Source organism: Corvus cornix, chromosome 27 (genome assembly GCF_000738735.6).
Source record: "Corvus cornix cornix isolate S_Up_H32 chromosome 27, ASM73873v5, whole genome shotgun sequence".
Classification (NCBI taxonomy): Eukaryota; Metazoa; Chordata; class Aves; order Passeriformes; family Corvidae; genus Corvus; species Corvus cornix.
Window position 1 is genome coordinate 1,775,331 of NC_046355.1, and position 21,538 is coordinate 1,796,868.

At 50.1% G+C, this 21,538-nt stretch overlaps 1 protein-coding gene and 1 gene segment (V, D, J or C); both read right to left on the reverse strand.

The window, feature by feature from the left end:
- Positions 1-217: 217 nt before the first annotated feature.
- LOC120411353 (Ig heavy chain Mem5-like) lies at positions 218-18,681 on the reverse strand. The gene is made up of 8 exons (XM_039565725.1): positions 18,569-18,681; positions 18,040-18,338; positions 17,811-17,827; positions 4,793-4,851; positions 2,130-2,405; positions 1,408-1,500; positions 950-1,066; positions 218-866 (listed from the first exon to the last, which is right to left on the reverse strand). The coding sequence occupies exons 1-7, from the start codon at positions 18,624-18,626 to the stop codon at positions 951-953; spliced, it is 918 nt and encodes a 305-aa protein (XP_039421659.1). The 5' UTR covers positions 18,627-18,681; the 3' UTR covers positions 218-866; position 950.
- On the reverse strand, positions 14,083-15,857 carry LOC120411324. The segment is given in 2 exon segments: positions 14,083-14,936; positions 15,665-15,857. Coding segments are annotated over 2 exon segments (642 nt in total).
- Positions 18,682-21,538: the final 2,857 nt, after the last annotated feature.

A 21,538-nucleotide genomic window follows, 5' to 3' on the forward strand; every position in this document is an offset into this window, starting at 1 on the left:
ATTTTCCTCCCTCAGGCCTTCAGCAAGGTCTCTCCTCACTGAAGCTCTTGAATGTGCCAGAGAGACACTTCCCTGCACAAAGTCTGGAAAAGACAAATTCAGCCAACAGGAAATCTACCTTATCAAAGTTGTGTTTCCAATCCCACTGGGCATTAGGACAGTTGGATTCCAGCAATCTCCAGGCCGGCTTTGGAAGAAAAAGCACAGAACACCCACAGCATTTTGGCCTCATAAAACTTTATTTTCATCACTACTACAGGAACCTAAAATGCACATGAGATACATTTGGCAGAAGAAATACAGGCTTAATACAGAAATGAACATTATCTGGTTGAATTGAATCACTTCAGATCCTACACAGCTCTTCTCATCTGCACTATATACTTAACTGTTATTAAAGCTATCTGAAATGCAGTGCTAGAAATGGCAACTGCTGGGCGTGAATTCCCTCAGCAGTAATACTTCCAGGTCTCCAGGCAGTAACACAACATGCCTGGGAAAGGTGCTTTTAAAAGGCCATTTATCTAGGGTGAGCCCTGGAGTTTTCAGAGCTGTTGAAGCAGGCAGGACACTTGTATGCAAATGCCAGAAGAGTGGGGAGATCTACTTAGCAGGAGGATGAGGATAAATCCACTCTCCTCTGTTCTCAGGGAAGAGGAAACAGCAAAAGCACTTAAAGCTCTTCAGTGTAAATCATCTGGCCAGGCAGGAGTGAACAGTATTCAGTGTCTGCAGGGGAAGGTGCTGCCTTGTGTCCTGGGTGGTCACTGTCAGCAGCTCTGCCACTGCTTGTTCAACCCCTCGTGCTGCTGGTTCACGTTCTTTCCTGCTCTTCCTCGGGTTCCTCTTGCCTTCATTCCCCATGTCTGGAAGAGCAGAGGGGGATTTAAACTCCATTTAATGAAACTGGGCCTATGAACCACAGTTGGACAGCTGTGTGCTCCCTTACCTCAGAAAAGAAACAGCTTGATACTCAGGAGGGTATTGAAGGCAATGCTCTTTGCCAGCAGGACTCTCAGGCCCAACACAGCCATGGACAGCATGTTCACTCTGTGCCCTTCAGGATCTGCTCAGAGACCAGAAAAGAGGGGAGAGATCATGGTCTACGCTTGGATGTTGTGCTCGTGGCAGAAAGTGGAAAAAATCCCAGCTGGTGGTTTTGGGGAAAGGAAGAGCAGGAAAGGAAGAGACGATAGAGAACACGGCAACAGCAGGGGAGCCCAGGGTCTGTCTGTGTTGCTTTTGGCTTCCTGGGGCTTGTGTGTTAGTGCAGGAGCAACCTTGGAACAGCAGCTTGTGTCTGGTGAATATGTTGTGTTCTGACTCCTCTGCCCTGGAGAAAATACATTTCCATGCCTTTATCCCCCAAACAGCAACGTAACTTCACAACCTGTTTGGGTAACTCACCTTGTGCTGAGGGGGCTGTGCTGTTACAAACCCGGTTACTGGCCCCTGGTTCTTCAGCCTCTGGTACTTCAGGAGGCTCTTCAGCCTCCTCTTCTGTAACATGATAAAGAAAAGGCATTTTTTAACCATATCCACATTTTATAAAGGATTAAAATAATGTTCATGTGACATTTCCCATTGGAGTTTGAGGAAAGTACAGACTGGGGCTCAGATGATCAGCATTAATTCCAACATTAATTTGAGGGGCCAGTTTCTCCATGCACTTGCAGGAAACAAAAGGATTCCTGCATTGCTTTGGTTTTACTATTTGAATGGCCTTCAGGAGTACAAAAACAATTTCAAAAATATATAAAAAGTGATTTATTAAAATCCCCCGAACACCCCACCTATAACTCTTTGTAGGTTTTAGAAAGGCTGTTTCAGCTTGTGCTGCATGAGGTTTGCTGCTACAGGGTAAAATATTCAGTCATAAGGAAATTCAGATGTTAAACACAGATTGTGTCTTCTGTCTTCTCTCCAAGAAAAGTTATTTCCATGTAACTAAACAGCTGAAATCTTTTTTTTAGATGCTCTGAAACATCATTCATCTCTCCCTGCTGAAGAACCCAATGTCTTTCTCATTTCTGCTGGCTGCCCTGGGCAATGCTGACAAGCAGGAGAACACCAAGCCCCACAGGCCGCTGTCTCCAGAAATAAGTGACAGCTGTGCCACCAAACTGTACCTGAAAGTGTTGTTATGTTTCTGTTGTTGAATTTGGCTGTGCAGGTCAGCTCTGTGTCTTTTGTCACATTGACCACTTTAATTGCATTGTACAGCCCCTCTGATGTCAAAATGGACGTGCTCTGTTCATATACGACCTCCTTAGAGGGCATCTCCAAGCTGATGTCCTTTGTAAGGAAATTCCTTGCCAAACAAGCTGCTTTCCCAGTGCTGCCACCTTCTTCCAGCTTCTTTGAATTCATCACAATGACTTGAGGGACAGAACTGTTTGGAATATCTGTAAAAAAAGCATGGTTTGGACAGGATTGATTTTACTGCAGGCTTGCCTGAGTGCTGAGTTACTGAAAATTCACATATATTCCAGCTGTGACTGATTTGTAGCATTCTCATTTACTGTCTTTTTGCTGTCTTTATTTTTGGAAGCTGCTGCTTCCAAAAGATCAAATGAAAGACTGAAAGGGGTGTGGGGGGCATATTTTTAAGGGAAGGCCATTAGGCTTTCTTCTTGCCTGGTGCCTTTCTTGCAGGCAGGTCAAGACATCACTCAGCTCTAACATTTTGTTCATCACAAGGTACTGATCGAAGTTTGATCAAGGGGCTCTGATTTTCCACTCTTTCCCCATCAGCCCTATGCCACCTCTGAGGAACTGAGGTGAAAGCCAAACCATGCTCTGCTAGAACCTCCTGGGTCGGCTTCTCTGATCCAACAGGCAGAACTACACACTTGTCCACACCTACAGCAACCAGACACCCAACAGAAATCAAACTTTTCCTTCCCAGGTGTTGTACCGTGGTTTGCCAGAGCCTGTCAGCCCTGTGCATTCTGTGTTCTCTGAGAAGACCTTGAAAGGCTTTTCATGTGGTCTCCTCTCCAGGCTTTCCAAACAGCCAGAATACAAACAAGCGGCTTCTCTGCAAGAACTCCCTGGGCAAGATCTTCAGCAAGAAATAATGCACACAGTGCAATTGTAGTTCATAGAGCAGAAGATTTGTTTTGTCTGAGTCCAGAGGCCTCACCTGAGTCCCATGAGTTTACGTTACCTGACAATACCATGTCAGGTAACAAAGCCATGAATTCCTACCACTGCTTGGTTGTGGGAGGGATTTGTGGTTTATGTTCTGGCATTTTATAAGGAAAAAGTTGTACTTCTCCTTCACTTCAGTCTTATAAAGCCTCAGGAAGAAACCTATATTTTACAAAGAAATGGGGCTTAGCATTCTTAATGAATATTTAATCTGGAATAATCCAACCTGAACCAAAAGAAAAACCTTCTCTGTCCTTAACTGACCCCTCAGGACAATATGCCTGGAGTATCCCACAGTGACACTAATGGTTTTCATTTTATATCATTTTGACTTGGGAGAATCCTCAAAAGATTCCAATAATAAAGCATATGTACTCTAAAGATCTTAAAATGCATAATAGTATCTCCCAAAGGAATTCAAAACCAAAAGGGAGAGATTGCTTATAATCTAGAAATTTCGGCTTCAATTTACTAAGTATTTCCGCAGTCTCAAGAGGGACTTTGATACTTAAGTCTCAATATCTTTGACAAGATTCAAATTCAAACAGCATCCCATAGTCTCTGTGCAGCTCTGAAAATATCCTGCCTTTAGCTAGAAGAAGAAAATCATTGAACAGCATGGAAGGAAGAGATCTTTCTTCAGAATGATATCTTTGCATTTCTTTGTCCCTATGGAATTGGAAGTGCACCAAGATTGTTCCCAAATCCATGTTTATTCCCATGCAACATATCCTACAGACATGGGCATATCTTAGGCAGCACCCAAGGGAGTCCCATGCCCTTCTGGAAGGAGAGCAGGAGGTTTTAGGGATGTAAAATAACATGGGACATTCTTGCAGCACTTTCAAGACATGCAGACCTCTGAAAGCACTGCAACAATTCCTAAGGGATGCACCTGGATCTTTAGGATAACACAGATCAACATTACAAACTTCTCTGCCACCCCAACATTCACATTGCCATAGAAAAGCTTGGGGTGACATCCACCTTTTTTGTACATCATGGAATTCCAAATAAAGATAGGAATAGCTAAGGCTTCCTATAATCACTGCTCCCCACATTGGTCTTTTCAGAGCCCACACAACCTGGGAGCCAAGGGTCTTTCATTCCAGGAGCTCTTGGATAGGAGGCAAGAGGTTTAAATTCTTGTGAGAATTTAAGCCCAAGGCTATTTAATCTCCTTCCTCCTCTGTCCCCATGGCAGTGGAATTACTTACCTGGGGACACTGCTGAGTGTAGTGCCAGTGTCAAAAGTTCTCCAAGCAGGCAGATACAGATCTGTCTCAAAACTCCTCACCCCTGGGAGCTCTGCATTCCTGCGCCGAGTGAGTCAGTGGAAGTCCACTGGACAATTGGACACTTCACAGTAAATTTGGGCCAGCGGGCTGCCCAAACTGGGAATAAGTTATCACATGCCAAGTAGTGCCCTGCTGGTGTTTGGGGATCATGGAATAAAGGTGCTGTGCAGAGTCAGCCCAGTGGTTCCTGGGAAACCTTCCCAAGCCTGGCTGGAGAGCGAGTGCACTCAAGGGATTATTGCAGCTGAAAATTCTTACAGTGAACCCAAACCTTTACATTCCTTTGTCTGCCCCCACCTTAATTTTAAATGAAGTTTTAGAAATAAAGAAATGGCACTTACTTGGTACAACTGTGAGTGTCGTCCCTGGTCCAAACACAAGCTTAGCTGTTCTCACAGTGCTAAGACTTATTCCAATAACTCATTCTTTCCTCAGGTGTTCAAAAGTGTTATAAAACAGGAGATGAAAAGCCAGATATTAGTCCTGATTTTCCATGGGTGCATGTCCATGAGGGGATCCAGAGGTACATTTACTTCCAAAACTGGAAAGGGAAAAAAAGTTCATTGAATAGTTCCATGATTTCAAATAGCTTGACTGAGAACAGAAGTTCCAAGTTCTCCCTTTCTTCCATTGTTTAGAACCCCAATGAGCTCTTTTATCTTTCCAGGGCAAAAGGAACTATAGAAAGAAGGTTCTATTTCTGTACTTAATCATTACAGTCATCCATCCCTTTTCTTTCCCAAAATACCTCACCTTTTTTCCTTCTTTGGGTTTTTGTGCAGGTCCCTATGCTGTTTACATCATTGTGGGATTCCAACTGCCGTACACTGTGATCTATTTCATTGCAAAAACTTTCTCTGTTCCAATACACAGAATTTTGGATTATACAGGCAGTCACATGACTCCTTCAGTGGTTTAAGACCCAAAGTACCACATGAAGAAACACCACATGTCTTTCAAGGAAGGATCTAAAAAAATGTCTGAAAAGTTGAGTTGTAAATGAGAACTTGTGGATGACATGACAGCTCTGCAAAGTCTGAGGGACTTAAGCTGGATAAGAAAGCAGGAAAATAATCAGCACTTTTGGTGTTATTTCACAGCATTTCTTACAATGCAGTCTATTACCCCTACTTCTCTTCCTTGTGGGCACTAGTGACAGTGTGACGGGAGTCTTGGGCCATAGCAGGCTGGCTCTGGGAATGGTGGGAGTAATGGATTAAAAGCAGAAGACTCAGGAGGATCATAAATTGCTTAGGTGGCCTTGCAGCTGGGCAAGTGACAGTCTAGGGTGAACTGCATCCAGAGATCCTCTAGCATGGGCCCAGTTTAGATGCCGGTGTCTCTCTGTGCCTCTCCCTGACTGTATCTCTGGGAACCCCCCAGGTTAGCAAGGTCATGGAAATAAATGTACTCTTTGTGAGTTTGTGAATTTTTCAGCTGCTGTCTGTGCTGCCTCACACAAGGGGTGGTGGTTGTCTTAGTCTGAAAGACAGGTGTCTGCCAAGGAAGGTGGGAACCTCCCTTGGAGTGGAGAATATGACCCCCTTCCCTCCAAATTATTATAACTTTGAAATTAAGGGGCTTTCAGGCAAAGATGTGGGAAAAGGAATAACAGTTCTGTGCTAGTATATATAACAAGGCAAACAAACCACAACGGCAGCAACAACAAACAGAAGCAGACACCCGGTGCCAGCCGCTCCTGGCCGCCGGCCCTTTCCCCTCGGTGCAGTTCCGCTCACGGCCGGCAGGGGCGCTGGTGGCTCCCGGCCGGGCAGGGCGGGTGCGGTGATTCCCCCGCGCCTGCAGGGGGCGCTGTGGCGCGAGCTCGGCCGTCCCTTTCAGGTGGGAAATGGCGGCTCAGGCGGCAGGAGAGAGAGAGAGAGAGAGAGAGAGAGAGAGTGAGAGAGCCGGGGCTTTCTTCACAAACCCCCAGCGCAGCCGATCCTGCTGCCCCTCCGGATGGTGAAATGGGCTGTAGCAGCGACCTCGGTGCAGCGGGTGGAACAGCAGAAGTGAGAGCACACAGGGTGGTAAACAAAGTGTAGCAGAAACTCCGAAGCCATGGCAGGAGCCACAAGGGTCTGGGAGGACATGGAGTGTCAAGTTAAAGTGTAGCAAAAATCCCTGAAGCAGTGGCAGAAAACAGTGGGGCTGGGCAGGGGATTGCTCCTTTGGGCAGGTCACTGGCGATGGCTGGTCACAGGGTCAGGCCAACATGCAGAGGGAGCAGCCTGGTGTGCTCCCGGCTCCCTGCTCCTGGCACAGAACGCACCAGCTCTGGGCTGCCAAGTGACAGAGGAGCAGAGAAGCACGCCAGCAAGCCCTAGTCACAGTGCCAAAGGAAAAGAAAATAAGAAAACAGGTAAAAACCACGGGACAACAGTATCTCCAGTCAGACGCCCATGATGCGTGGCTCCTGAGTTGAGCACCCCCACTGGAAGGAAGCAGCAGCCCCTGGCCCCCAACGCTCAGGGGATCCCAGGCTGCCCCTCGCCCATTGCAATATTTCTGGAGCCGGGGGAGGCAGTGACCATTGCGGACACAACACAAAAACGAAACCAAAAATGGATATGGGATATAAGCCATTGCCAAGACAGAAAGGTGGGTAGAAAACATGTGAGGAATGGGAGGAAATAGATATGGCCTTCTTGGGATAAATGGGACATTGCTGGGCTCCGGTCCTCATGGGGTGCTTGAAGAGTGTCAAGTGTCTGTTGGCAGGACAGCACAGCTGAGCACACACACTCAGGGAGTTTCTGGAGTGTACTGGTGCAAGCTTGCTGACACAGGTGCCTGGGGAGCTGGACCTCCACTGGCCAGTGAGGAAGAACTGGTGGTGGATGTGAGGTGCTCGGGGCAGCCTTGGCTGCAGTGACCGTGCACCCTTTGAGCTCAGGATGCAGGGAGAAGGGAGCAATGCAAAAAGCAGGACTGGAGCCCTGGGCTTCAGGAGAGCAGAATCTGGGCTCTTCAGGGATCTACTGGGAGGAATCCCAAGTGTTATGGTTCTGGACACAGGAGGGGTCTAGGAGAACTGCTTATTTTCAGAGATTAGCTCCTTGAACCTCTTGAATGGTTCCTCTTGACAAAGCAGTAAGTCAAGCATTGTGTCAGAAGGCCAAAAGGATGAACAAAGGGCTCCTGAATAAACTCAGAACTGGTAAATACAAAGCAACCACAGGTCACAGTCCCTGTTCTGATGTCTCTAGCTGAGAGATTCCTTGTGGGAAGTGCCATTTCTGGTCTCCAGGTCTTGTTCTTCATTTGCATCTGCTTCTGGCCATTTTTGGATCTGAAGTTAAAAGGATCTTCATTCTTCAGAATGATATCTTTGCATTTCTTTGTCCCTGTGGAATTGGAAGCGCACCGAGATTGTTCCCAAATTCACATTTATTCCCATGCAACATATCCTACAGACAGGGACAGATCTTAGGCAGCACCCAAGGGAGCCCCATGCCCTTCTGGAAGGAGAGTAGTATACTGACTTCAGGATACCAAAATCCTCCTCTGTGCTCTGAGACAAAGAGAAGAACATAACGCTGAGCTAAACTGGAAACATCTAAATACAGAAGGTTCCTGCCCACTTGTTCAACTGCAGCTGGTGATCAAATGTCTAAAGTGACCTATTTGCAAGAGCTGAGATCTGAGGTTGAATGTTGAAGAAATCGGTCCAGGGAAAAAAGGGTATTTCTGCTGTTTGAGTAATTCTGGGAATCAAATCTGTGTATGTGCACACAGTTGTCTGGGGAGAAATAGGCGAGGTAGGGGCACCATGTTTCCCCCTTCAAGAGAAGGGAGGGCAGTTTGTGTGTGGTGGTTCAGTTGTTTTCAATTGCTGTGGAACGTACTTCACACTGTGCTTGATGGTTCTACAAAAACATTTGGGTTTTTTTCAGTGCCAGGTGATGTCTCCTCTTTCATGTCTTTGAAAAGCTGCCTTTTGTTTTCCTGTCCCTCTACACTGCTCTACTTCTGAACATGTAACACTGTTCCAGAGGGTTCTGTACACTAAAACTAACATTATCATCCTTGCATCTTTTGTCAGATAGGGTAGTTACAATTTAGCTCATTAAAATATTGCCCCAACCCCTTGGAAAGGAATATTGCTGTTAGAAGTGTCTCACAGAAAGGATCTGATTACTGGTTTGTCTTTTAACAAACAATAAGAGAGTTAGGGTGAAATATTGTAAAGGTTTTCTGGGGAGCATCTCTCAGGCTTATTAATGTTCAAGTTATTTTCATCATATATTTTCATATATTTCCTAAGTCCTTCTAGATCTTCAAGCATTTCTCTCCTCAAAGAGAGGCATCCTTTGCATGCCAAGGGAAAAATTAGTCCATGTTTAAAACTGTTCAGAAGTTATTTTGGTTCAGCTGGTGGTGTTTTAATGGACTCTGTTTGTTATAGTTGAATGAAGTTGGCTTTTCATTTGATTTTTATCATACCTCAGTCATTTTGAATAATGGCAGCCTTGAATTGTGAAGCATTTTCCTAATTCTCAGATGCAGTTCTAAGACACAAAAAGCAAACTGCATTATTTCATCCCATTTGCACTGCTGTTGTTCCCAACGACAGAGGTGTGTTTCTCATTTTTAACCACTGGTTCTACAGCAGTGCTGCTATTTCCCGTTGGTAACACGGGCATGTTCATCTGTTGTTCCCCTGAGTGTGTCAAATTGTTTTCTCCCCCTTGTTGGTCAAGTCCTGCAGGAAAGCTGTGGAATGTGCTGATGTGATGCTGCCAGTCTCTTCAACCCTTGGCATTGTCACTGAAACTATGGGAAAACCAAAAACCTCCAACAATATTTTTAGCGTTAGAGAATGAAGGCATTACTTTATTCTGGCCAGGATGTTGTTCTGGCCAGGATGTGCAACAGAAATCATTTCATCCACACCTAGCCCAGGTGTGCAAAGAGAATCATTCCATGACGCATGAATTTTACTAGATTTTTCACATACTTATACAGTCAAAACCCACAGAAATTCATTGGTTCGATGTTCATTGGTCCAAGTTACACAGTCCTTAGTATTTGGTTTCCTATTGGATATGAATTTTGTCGTCTCTGATGCTAATTAGGTCCGCATTCTTATCTCTCCTTCCACCGACCAGGTGTCTTTGACCATGCCAGGGGTGATGTTTGGCATTGAGGGTTTGTTAATGCTCATTGATGGTCATTATCTTTTGTGTATTTTCTGTGCTACTCCCAGTCTGTTTAGATGTTAAGTTCATCAGGCCTGACCTGGTGGAACAATGCCCTGAAAGGAAACTTCCTTTCCCTTCCCTCAGGGTAAAGGCGAACAAACCTGACTAAAGTTATCAAATAAAACATTTTAAACTTGGTATATTTTCCAACAGCATGTAGTGGTTTGGTCCAAAATACTCATTACTGTTTACCTTCTGTGAGATAAGAATTAGGAGAAACGCAAAACAGGCACCAAACTTGAAGGAATATAAAGAAACCTAAAAGAAGAAGAAAAAAAACCATACCACACCTTCAGAACACTTCTCCCCCCATCTTGCTCCTTTCTCCCAGTGACAATGTAAAAAGACAACCCTTGAGATGTTCAGTGTATTTATCACTTCCATAATAATCTTTTACATTTCATTTAGGAAGAGGAGTCTCTCTTGCCCATGCTATGAAAACATTATCACAAGGAGACAGCCGCCCGGGTTGGTTCTCTGCTCGCATGGGAGTCCCTTCCCCCGACTTGCAGCTTTTCCCACAACTGCTTTTGAGGGTCCACTCTTGAATTACTGGGGTAAAATTTTAAGGTTGAGCCATTCAGAAACAAAAGTTCTCTTCACCCATCTCTGGGAGCATTTCATCTCTAAGAACAGAGGCCCTTCTCCTTCCCTGGGAGCAAAGGGTCCTCCTCATCTTCATCTCTAGGACTATCTCTGGGAGCATCTCTAGCAACTGAGGTCTTCTCCTTTTCCATTTGGAGCAAAAGTCCTCATTGCTTCCATCTCTCTCTGTTCAAACTTCTCATTAAATTACGGCTCCTTCAGCATCTGCCTATGTCAATGCAGGTGCTTTTGCTCTCAAGTACAAGTTGAACGCTCCACCCCCCACACTGTCAAGAAATTACAGTGGGTACCCTGATACATCATAGCTTTACAACAGAATTTCAGCTTTAAGCATCTCCTCTTTCTCCTCCCTCAGGTTTTCAGGTCTTTATAGCACTAAAAGGGTTAATCTCACCTAGGCCTTGCAGCTGGAATGTCGCTTATCGCTGTTGGTCACATGATCTTTGCCGGGCAGCAGGGCAGCTTCAGCTGAATCTTGGCCGCGCTGGAGAGGGGGAGCCGAGCTGCCCCGTCTGTCCATAGCAGGGCTGTGGGGGGGGTTCTGCGGGTGGAACAGGGCCCATTGGCTCCAGGATGGCCGTGGCCCGGCCTGGCCTGGCCTGAGCTGGGCCCGCTGGCCCTCGCACGGGGCCCGCAGCCACCTGTCCCGGCACCGGAAATGAGACAGAGCGGTGGGGGGGGTTTGTCTATTCTTAAGTGTGGATCACAGAGGTGGTCACAATTTTAAGTGGCTTAAAGAATTGTCCATATTCAAACTGGCTGCTGATAGGTTCTGTCAGGTCATGGGGAAAGCTGTAAGCACCCCTTTGCAAGAACATCACTTCCGGGACTATGCTTGCTAACCCATGACAAGCATGACAAATAAAAAAAGCTGTAAACACCTCGTTATAAACATTTTCTTCAGTATATCTCTTTAGCATCTACTTGATTTTTGTGTCAAACTGTTACCCTTCGTCCCATTGCTACAGGCTGTGTTAAAAAGTCTGTCCTTGTCTTTATTTGCGCCGTCTTTGCATAAGTGAGGCATCTTCAAAATTCACCCATTCTGTGATCCCATGAAAGATTCTCAGGCACATTCACATCTTTGCAGCTGATGTGGGCCAAGGAGAAAACTGACTCATCAGTGTCCAGAAATATGGACAGGTTTAGACTCACAGAATAATTCAAGTTGGAAGTAGAATTGAATGGTCGTTTAGTGCAACCCTCCTGCAATGATCAGGGATGTTTTCAACTTTAACAGGTGTTGGAGGTTAGGATTTTTCCTTTTTTTTTTTCTTTCTCTCAGGGAATTTTTCTCCCTTTTGTTGCCTAAGAGATGATAATGACAATACTTAAGAGACAAAAGATATGGCTGGGAAAGGGAGGGGGAAGGGTGCAGTTGGCTACGCTCTTAGCTGCGGGGCTTTCTCTTGGGAAGTGCAGAGATACTGCGAGATTTTGGCTCTGGGTGCAGTCAGCGGCTGGGCTCAGCTCCTCGCTGGCACTTGCTCTGGGGATTGGAGGAGAGACAGTCATAGTCTTGGTGCTGGGCTGCTGCTGCCGGGAGAATTCACTGCCACCGCGGAGTTCTGTCCTCAACTGCTCCTCCTCCCACGCCTGAGCCTTTGCTTGTAAGAGCAGTTGTTGAACTGGTACCTTTTCTACAACCAATCTCACTCGCAGGGACGCTCACCATCTGTTTGCGCGCCTCAGGGGAAACCCAGGACCCAGAACCCCTACCCGCTCTGGAGGGAGCATCTCCTGGCTGCTCATGAGAGCTCGGCTGCCATTGCCCAGCCCTGCTGTTTTCTGCCACTGCTTCAGGGATTTTTGGTACACTTAAACCTGATACCCCATGTCTGCCTGATCTTCCGCTGCTCCTGGTGCAGCACTGGAGTTTTTGCGACAGTTTGCCACCCCAAGTGTGCTCGCCTCTGCCGTCCCAGCCGCTGCGCTGAGGTTCCTGCTACAGCCCATTTCACCATCCGGAGGGGCACCGCGACCAGCTGCTGCTGGGGGTTTGTAAAGGCAGCCCCTCCTCTCTCTCTGCGGCCGGATCCCCCGCCATTGTCCACCTGAAAGGGACGGCCGAGCTCGCGCCACAGCGCCCCCTGCAGGCGCGGGGGAATCACCGCACCCGCCCTGCCCGGCCGGGAGTCACCAGCGCCCCTGCCGGCCGTGAGCGGAACTGCACCGAGGGGAAAGGGCCGGCGGCCGGGAGCGGCTGGCACCGGGTGTCTGCTTCTGTTTGTTGTTGCTGCTGTTGCTGTCGTTTGTTTGCCTTGTTATATATACTAGCACAGAACTGTTATTCCCTTTCCCACATCTTTGCCTGAAAGCCCCTTAATTTCAAAGTTATAATAATTTGGAGGGAAGGGGGTCATATTGCCCATTCCAAGGGAGGTTTCCGCCTTCCGTGGCAGACACCAGTCTTTCAAACCAAGACAATTAGTTGCTCAAGCCACACTGAATCTGACCTTAAATGTTTTCAGGTTTGGAGCAGATACAATTTCTTGGGGCAATCTATTTCATCACTGTAATTTTAAAAAATTCTTCCTAGTATCATGTCTGAGTCTATACTCTGTGTAAAAATTTTACCTCTCATCCCATCATTCCAGCCTGTATTAAGAAGCTTTTCCCCATCTTTTTTTAAGCCCTCTTTGCTTCAAAGAAACATTTTTCAATTTCACTCTTTCTGTGGTCCTGTGAAAGAGACACTCACAGGCTCATTCCCATCCGTGCAGGAGATATTTGCCCCAGGCAGAGGAGAAAACTTCCTTTGCAATGTCTGTCAGTTCCTTGCCACAGGAGGACGCTCTGAGCAGAATTACCAAGAGAAGTTACTTTTTTATCATTTAGCTGAACACATGGCCTGGGAGAGATGGGGAAGAACAAGCATTCTCACTTGACCGCTCTATTGGCTGCTTCCTGGAGCTTGAGAAGTCTATTGCTGCCCATGGCTTGTAGGCTGCAATCCTGGGCAGAGTGGATGGGAGGAACTTCAACTGGGAAATGATGAGCAGCAGCTCTCCCTTTCTCCCTTACGGAAACCAAAGGCCAGTGCTGGAGGAGTGCAAGGGGCTCCTGTGACAAATTTCCGCCCCAGCAATTTCTTGTCTGTTCTAAATGAACCCAGTTCTCCCAGGCTCTCCTCTGTCAGTGTCTCCATTCCTTGTGTTCATGGCCCTTCATTGCGTTTGTTCCCCTCTGCCCATGTCCTTCCCAGGCTGGGGAGCCCAGCGGGGGCCACAGTAGTCCCCAGCCTCAGCAGTGCTGAGCTGAAGAGGATTCCTCTCCAGGGAGCAAGGAGTCAGGTCAACGTGCCAGGAGGCTGCACGGACAAACGAGGCTGGGGAAAATGTGGGGCCACTGCTGAATGGGATGGGGACCAGGTGACACAGGATACGGGAAAGGGCTGAGGTCCTGAATGCTTTATTCACCTCAGGCTTCAGCAGCCAGATCAGCCTTCAGGAATTCCATTTCCAGCAGTCCAAGGCGAGAGGCTGGAGCATGGAGTATCTGCCCTTGAAAAGTCCTTGTAACTGAGCTGTTTTCTAGTCCATAACAAAGGACTTTGTCCAGACGGTTTCCAGGGAAGTCAGTGCTGAGAGCACAACTGAATGAAGAATGCACAACATCCACTCTCTCCTCACCACCAAGACCCTGTGTCTCACAGTAGAAGGCTGTAATTGCAGCTAAGCATGACTCCCACTTCCCAAAGCCGTGCTGAGTGTCCCTGAGGAAGAGGGCCAGGAGCTGCTGCAGAGGCCAGAGCAGAGATAACCCTGCTGCCCACGGTGAAGCCCATGGTGATGCAGTGATGTCAACTGAGGTGGAGCAGACATTGGCCCTGCAGCCCATAGAGTTCCCCACACAGAAGCAGCTGGGTATGTCCTGAAAATGTCTGTGACTCCATGCAGAGCTCACGTTGGAGCAGGCTCCTGACAGGAACTGCGGTCTCATGGAATAAGAAGCCCATGTCATAGCAGGTTTCATGGGAGAACCTGCAGGGACCCACACTGAAGCAGTCTGTTCCTGAAGGACTGCACTGGGAATTATAGACCCACACTGGAGGAGTCTGTGAAGAACTGCACTCAATGCGAAGAACCAAAGGTGAAAAATTCCGGGAGAAATGTCTCCTGTGGGCTGGACTTCACACTCTGGAGCAGGGGAAGGGCATGGGAAGGAAGAAGTGGCAGACAAAATGTGTTATGAACTGACTGCCTCTGCAGTTCCCAGAAGAGATCCTCCTGCACCACAAATGCTACCAGCCCTTCTACCACCCTCCCTGCACTGCCTGACAAGAGCCCTGGGGAGCAGCTGCTAGAAAGAAATGCTGAGAGATCTGTCTTCTCCATCTGTTGGTTTTTGGTCCACTCTGCTGCAGAGCTGCTCCAGGGTGGTTCTGCTCCACAGTAATACGTTGCTGCATCCCCTTGCCTTGCTGCCAGGATCTGCAGAGTGAATCTGTTCATGGAGCTCTGCACTTTTCCCACAAAGCGATCTTGGAAACCTTCTCCATAGGTATCACCCTCCATGTAAATCCATTCCAGAGTGCTCTTTGGGCCCTGACGGTACCAGTACATGTAGTAGCTGCTCATGGAATCTCCCTCCATGCTGCACTGGAAGGTGACGTGATCTCCCACTCGCACGGTCAGTTCCCTGGGGTGCTGCTCCAAGGCCACCTGTGCAGTGACTGCTGCAGAGAGCAAGAATGAGCCATGACCACTCCAAGAGTCAGCAAAGGTCAGGGCAATGCTGGTGGGGCTTTGGAATGGCACTGGACCAGTGGGAGGACAAAATCGTCCTCTTTGAAGCCAGCTGACACAGATGGGCAGAGCTGGTAGCAGCTATCAAGGCTCACAAGGAAGGAGCCACCACATTTCCCTCCCTCCTTTTCCCTGTCCGACAGGAAGCTTTTTCTGATTTTCCCCAAAGAAGCAGGAAGGATTTGCAGCATGGGGGACAAATCCCTTTGTGTTTGCCAATGGAGAATGGTGAGGAAGCCACTCTCCTGTCCCTGGAAGTGCTGCTCCAGCTGAGCACAGGAAAGACAAAGGCCTGTGCCGGGCAATGGGCTTGGGCCCTGTGCTGCCATCCTCAAGCTGCTCTTTGCCAGAGGGGCCGCAGTGCCCCAGGAGCAGAGTGCCCAGTGCCAGGGCAAAGCGCTGGGCCCCAAGATGTGAGTGCAGCAGGGAGGTGCCCTGCGTGTCCCCAGGCTGCAGAGGAGGCAGCTTGGCTGGAGGTGCCGAGCTCACAGCCAGAGGAGGAGCAGGGCTGCTCTCGCCGTGCTCCACAGGCAGGGCTGGGAGCTCGAGCCGGGGAACAGGTCCGGCTGCAGGCGCTCGGCACAGCTCCCCAGAGCCGTGCGGAGCTCAGGGCCACGCTCAGCTGCTGGGGGCATCAGCCCTTCCCTTCACTCACCTACAATGGGCAATAAGGCCACGCACAGGGCCCTCCACATGGCCAGGCCCGCTCTGTCTCGCCTCTCTGCACCTTCTCTCTGCCTGCAGAACAGCTCTGCCCACACCTGCCCTGCCTGGGCCTCTGTCACTGCACTCAGGCCCAGTCCCTCCTAGTCCCTCCCTCTGTCTATGACAACACTGAGGGCGAGAGGTGGGGCAGGAGGAGCAGAACTGGAAGCTGTTGGTGCCTCCTGGATGTCTCTCACCCTGCATGGTGCAAGAACAGAGTTTCTTTGGCAGGAAGTGCTGTGGTGGGCAAAGGTGACGTGTTTCTGTGGGACCAGCCCTGGCCTTTCTCTCAGGAAGTCTTGCAGGCTGCTGCTGGGACTTTGCAGCTCACCAGGGAGCCTGTCAGCTTGTCCTTCCCCTGGCCCCCTGGCCCTCTGGCCCTTGCTGCTGCTGAGCTGCTGCTCACACACAGGATGCCCCAGGATCCCAGCTTGGCTTGGCCAGGGCACCCCTAAGCCAAAGTGCTCCTCACCCTGCTCCCTGCACTCTGGCCCAGCACCCTACTCCCTCCCCAGGGATGACGCTTCTCCAGCTGCCTCTTCCTGTCAAAGCCCTCCCGGGCCCCTGTCCAAGCAGGAGAGGCAGCGCAGGACTCTGCAGGGACCAGGCTGCTCAGCAGAGCCAGGACACTCCCTTCCCTGTGTCCTCCTCCTCAGCGGGAACCCAGGGCTCTTCCTAGGACCACAGGAAGGGACAGCTCTGAGCCCTGACAGTGTCATTGTCCTGACTGCCACCACCCTTCTGGGGAGCATTGCCCACTCCACACTATTCATCCACCGACTCTCTGGATCCTTACCCTCCTCCCTCTTTCCCTGGGTGATTGGACATGGTGCCTTGTGGAGGGGATCATTAGGACAGGGGTAGGAAAAGGAGCTGGAGAGGGTAGAGAAGCCCACTGAGAATGGGGGCTTGGGGCTGGGAAAAGAAGCAGTTGGGTGCAAGGCCAGAGAGATCTGTGGTGCTGTGGGAAACCTGGGGATGCTCCAGCATGGTAGGACATGCCAGACACCCTATGGTCCCAAGGCCATGGAATATTTTTCTAGTCTGGAAAAAAGGAAGCTGAGGGCCTCATCCTTCTCTCAGCCTCTTTAGGAGGGGAAGTGGAGAGGGATGTTCTCCCTGGTACACAGTGATTGGTTGTGTGGCAATGGTCAAGAGCTGCACCAGAGGCGGTTCAGGCTGGATATCAGGAAGCAGTTCTTTACTGAGAGAGTAGTGAAACATCGACACAGGTATCCTAGGGAGACGCCCAATGACTTCAGCCTGTCAGTGTTTCAGAGGCATTTGGACAATGTCTTTTGAAACATGCTGCAACTTTTGTTCAGCCCTGAAGGTGCTCGGGCAGTTGGACTAGACAGTCATTGCAGCTCCCTTTAAATTGAAAAAGTCCTCTTTTCTCTTCCCCCTGCCCTCCCCTCCTCACCTCTGAGTGCACACAGGTACAATGAGACGCCGTTTCCCTGAGCCCAGGCACAGCCCACGCAGACTCTCCCCTTGCACGGGCTGTGACCCACGTGAACATGCAGGAGGGGAGGCAGCTGATGCTTTTCACGCACACCCCCAGTGTCTCTCGCTGTGGTTCCTCCAGGGTGCAGTAATAGAGTGCACTGTCCCCCAGCTCCAGCCCGCTGATGGTCAGTGTCCCGGAGCTCCTGCCAGCCTGGCAGGAAAACCTCCTGAGGGCAAAAGGGGCTGTGTGGCTGTAGGAGCCTCCACGGCCCTGGCACTGCAGCAGCTACTGCAGGGGTCCACCAGGACACTGCCGATACCAGGCCATGAAAATACAGGAGGCTTTGGAGCTGTAAGTGCAACGGAGGGTCCCAGTGTTCCCTGCTGGCCACCACACTGCAGAGCTTGTTGCTTGGATCTCATCACCCTGAAATGCAGCTGACAGAAAAGCAGGTCCATTGCATCACTGCTTTGCTCTCAGTGGTGCAAGGAGATGGCCTCCAAAAGGGTCAAAGGAAGCCAGCAAAGGTGTTGTGAAAGGCCAGGTGCTTTGAGTGCCCTGGGGAAGAAGGAGACCAAAGGAAGGCAGAGACGGGCCACAGCCAGGCAGAGTGAGCAGGCTGCTTTGTGCTTTGAACGACCTCTACAGGATAAACCACTGTAACTGGGATTTTGGATATGCCACATGTCAAAGTGGTAAAAGGAGCTCTGGAAGGAAGGCCAGAACCAGCTGCAGTGCACAGTGGTGCCCCCTGATTCCTCGGGAACAGCTCTGAGTTACCTCAGAATTCTCCATCTCCAAATCTCATGGACCCTGCTCCAGGCCTCATCAGGTTTGAGTTAGAGCACAGCTGGATTTCCTGTCCCCGTGTGAACAGCACAGAAGTACTGGGCAGAGTGCCGGGGGCCCAGGGCCCGCAGGGACAGGGATGACTCAGACCGGGAATTGTCTCTGGACACCAAGGCTCGACCCTCCATTGCCGGCTCGCTTTTCTTGACAGAGGAATCAGTGCTGATAAAGGAAACCCACTGCGGGCTGCCTCCGGGTGCCTGACGGTACCACCAAACAGAACCGAAAGTGGCGAAGCCGGACCCGCGGCAGGAGAGGGTCACGGAGTCCCCGGGCGCTCGCAGCCCTCCGCCGGCCTCCTGCAGCCTCAGCTGTGCCCAGAGCCCTGCGGAGGGAGAGCGCAGGAATCGGGCAGGGCGCGAGCACGGACCGAGGGCGTTGTCCCGGTGTCCCGGTGCTCCGGCCCCCGCGGCCCCGGCACAGTGACAAAACCTGCCCTCCTTCTCCCCCGCACATCTGCATCTGCCCATGTCCCTGCGTCTCCCTGTCCCTAACCTTGTCCTTGTCGCTCCTTCCCCCGCCCCGGGCTCGCTGCCCTCCCCGCCCGGCTCTCACCTGCCGGCCACAAGGCCAAGGCCAAGGCCAGCAGCCACGGCCCCAGCCCGGCCGACATCGTGCCCGGCCCCGGCTCCGCGGCAGCCGCCCAGGAGCCGAGCGGAGCCGCGCTCGGGCCGCTCCCGCCCGGCCCCGCCTCGCCGGGGCAGCGCCGGCGCCTCTGCCCGCCCCGGCACACCCGCCCCGGCCCCGGGGCCGCGGCCCCGCCGGGCAGCGCCAGCGCCGGCCACGGGCGCGCCGCGTACGCAAAGCAGCGCTGCGCACTCGGAGAGCGCATTCTCCCAACGGGACCCGAGGGCTTCGTGGGCAACGCGCCCACGAGTTCGCCCTTCTGGAAGCACAGAGGGTCACTGGGCTGCTGGGCTGCCCGAGACAAAATGCTGCCAGCGGCTCAGGGAGGGGATGGCTCCTCTCTCCTCGGCACTGCTGAGGCCACGCTTGAGTACTGGGGGCACATGTGGACTCCCCCTTCAAGAGGGAGTTGGATCTACTGGAGAGAGGCCACTGAAGGGCCATGAAGATGGTAATGGGACTGGAGGTGCTCTTGCATGAGGAAAGGCTGAGAGAGCTGGGACTGATTTCCCTGGAGAAGAGAAAGCCGGGGCTTGAGGAGGGGGACATGTTCCCTCAACAATGGATAGAAATACAGGGAGGTTTGGAACTACACTATGGTTTGGGTTGGAAGTGCAATTTAAAGGTGGTCTAATCCAGCCCTCATGCTATTAGCAGAGATACTTGCAAGTTGACTGTTCAAGCCCTGCCTAATCTGTTTTTAGGTTTGGAACAGATACAATTTCTCAAGACCATCTTTTCTATAATCCTGAATTTAAACAATTTCTTCCTTGTATCTTTTTTGCATCTATTTTCTTTTTGTGTCAAACTGTTACCCTTCGTCCCATTGCTACCGGCTGTGTTAGAAAGTCTGTCCTTGTCTTTCTTTGAAGCCCTCCTTGTATAAGTGAGGCATCTTCAAAATTCACCCACTCTGTGATCCCTGGAAAGACTCTCAGGCACATTCACATCTCTGCAGCAGATATGGGCCAAGGAGAAAACTGACTCATCAATGTGTAGAAATGTAGAGAGGTTTGGAATCACAGAATAATTCAAATCGGAAGTGGAATTGAATGGTCATTTAGTGCAACCCTCCTGCAATGATCAGGGACATTTTTGACTTTAACAGATTGCTGAAGCCACACTGAATCTGACCTTAAATGTTTTCAGGTTTGGAGCAGATACAATTTCTTGGGGCAATCTATTTCATCACTGTAATTTAAAAAAAATTCTTCCTGGTATCGTATCTGAATCTATCCTCTTTTTGTGTAAAACTGCTACTCCTCATCCCATCACTCCAGCCTGTATTAAGAAGCTTTTCCCCATCTTTTTTTACGCCCTCTTTGCTTCAAAGAAACATTTTTCAATTTCACTTTTCCTGTGATCCTGTGAAAGAGACACTCACAGGCTCATTCCCATCCGTGCAGGAGATATTTGCCCCAGGCAGAGGAGAAAACTTCCTTTGCAATGTCTGTCAGTTCCTTGCCACAGGAGGACGCTCTGAGCAGAATTACCAAGAGAAGTTACTTTTTTATCATTTAGCTGAACACATGGCCTTGGAGAGATGGGGAAGAACAAGCATTCTCACTTGACCGCTCTATTGGCTGCTTCCTGGAGCTTGAGAAGTCTATTGCTGCCCATGGCTTGTAGGCTGCAATCCTGGGCAGAGTGGATGGGAGGAACTTCAACTGGGAAATGATGAGCAGCAGCTCTCCCTTTCTCCCTTACGGAAACCAAAGGCCAGTGCTGGAGAGTGCAAGGGGCTCCTGTGACAAATTTCCGCCCCAGCAATTTCTTGTCTGTTCTAAATGAACCCAGTTCTCCCAGGCTCTCCTCTGTCAGTGTCTCCATTCCTTGTGTTCATGGCCCTTCATTGCGTTTGTTCCCCTCTGCCCATGTCCTTCCCAGGCTGGGGAGCCCAGCGGGGGCCACAGTAGTCCCCAGCTCAGCAGTGCTGAGCTGAAGAGGATTCCTCTCCAGGGAGCAAGGAGTCAGGTCAACGTGCCAGGAGGCTGCACGGACAAACGAGGCTGGGGAAAATGTGGGGCCACTGCTGAATGGGATGGGGACCAGGTGACACAGGATGTGGGAAAGGGCTGAGGTCCTGAATGCTTTATTCACCTCAGGCTTCAGCAGCCAGATCAGCCTTCAGGAATTCCATTTCCAGCAGTCCAAGGCGAGAGGCTGGAGCATGGAGTATCTGCCCTTGAAAAGTCCTTGTAACTGAGCTGTTTTCTAGTCCATAACAAAGGACTTTGTCCAGACGGTTTCCAGGGAAGTCAGTGCTGAGAGCACAACTGAATGAAGAATGCACAACATCCACTCTCTCCTCACCCACCAAGACCCTGTGTCTCACAGTAGAAGGCTGTAAATGCAGCTAAGCATGACTCCCACTTCCCAAAGCCGTGCTGAGTGTCCCTGAGGAAGGAGGGCCAGGAGCTGCTGCAGAGGCCAGAGCAGAGATAACCCTGCTGCCCACGGTGAAGCCCATAGTGATGCAGGTGATGTCAACTGATGGTGGAGCAGACATTGGCCCTGCAGCCCATAGAGTTCCCCACACAGAAGCAGCTGGGTATGTCCTGAAAATGTCTGTGACTCCATGCAGAGCTCACGTTGGAGCAGGCTCCTGACAGGAACTGCGGTCTCATGGAATAAGTAGCCCATGTCATAGCAGGTTTTCTGGGAGAACCTGCAGGGACCCACACTGAAGCAGTCTGTTCCTGAAGGACTGCACTGGGAACTGTAGACCCACACTGGAGGAGTTTGTGAAGAACTGCACACAATGCGAAGAACCAAAGGTGAAAAATTCCGGGAGAAATGTCTCCTGTGGGCTGGACTTCACACTCTGGAGCAGGGGAAGGGCATGGGAAGGAAGAAGTGGCAGACAAAATGTGTTATGAACTGACTGTTCCATTCTGC

Coding starts and splice junctions, on each gene's coding strand:
- LOC120411353 (XM_039565725.1), bottom strand. CDS start 18,626: ATGTCGGCCGGGCTGGGGCCGTGGCTGCTGGCCTTGGCCTTGGCCTTG. Junction 18,339..18,568: donor CTTGGCCTTGTGGCCGGCAG/GTGAGAGCCGGG, acceptor CTCCCTCCGCAG/GGCTCTGGGCACAGCTGAGG. Junction 1,067..1,407: donor CACAGCCCCCTCAGCACAAG/GTGAGTTACCCA, acceptor GTCTCTGAGCAG/ATCCTGAAGGGCACAGAGTG.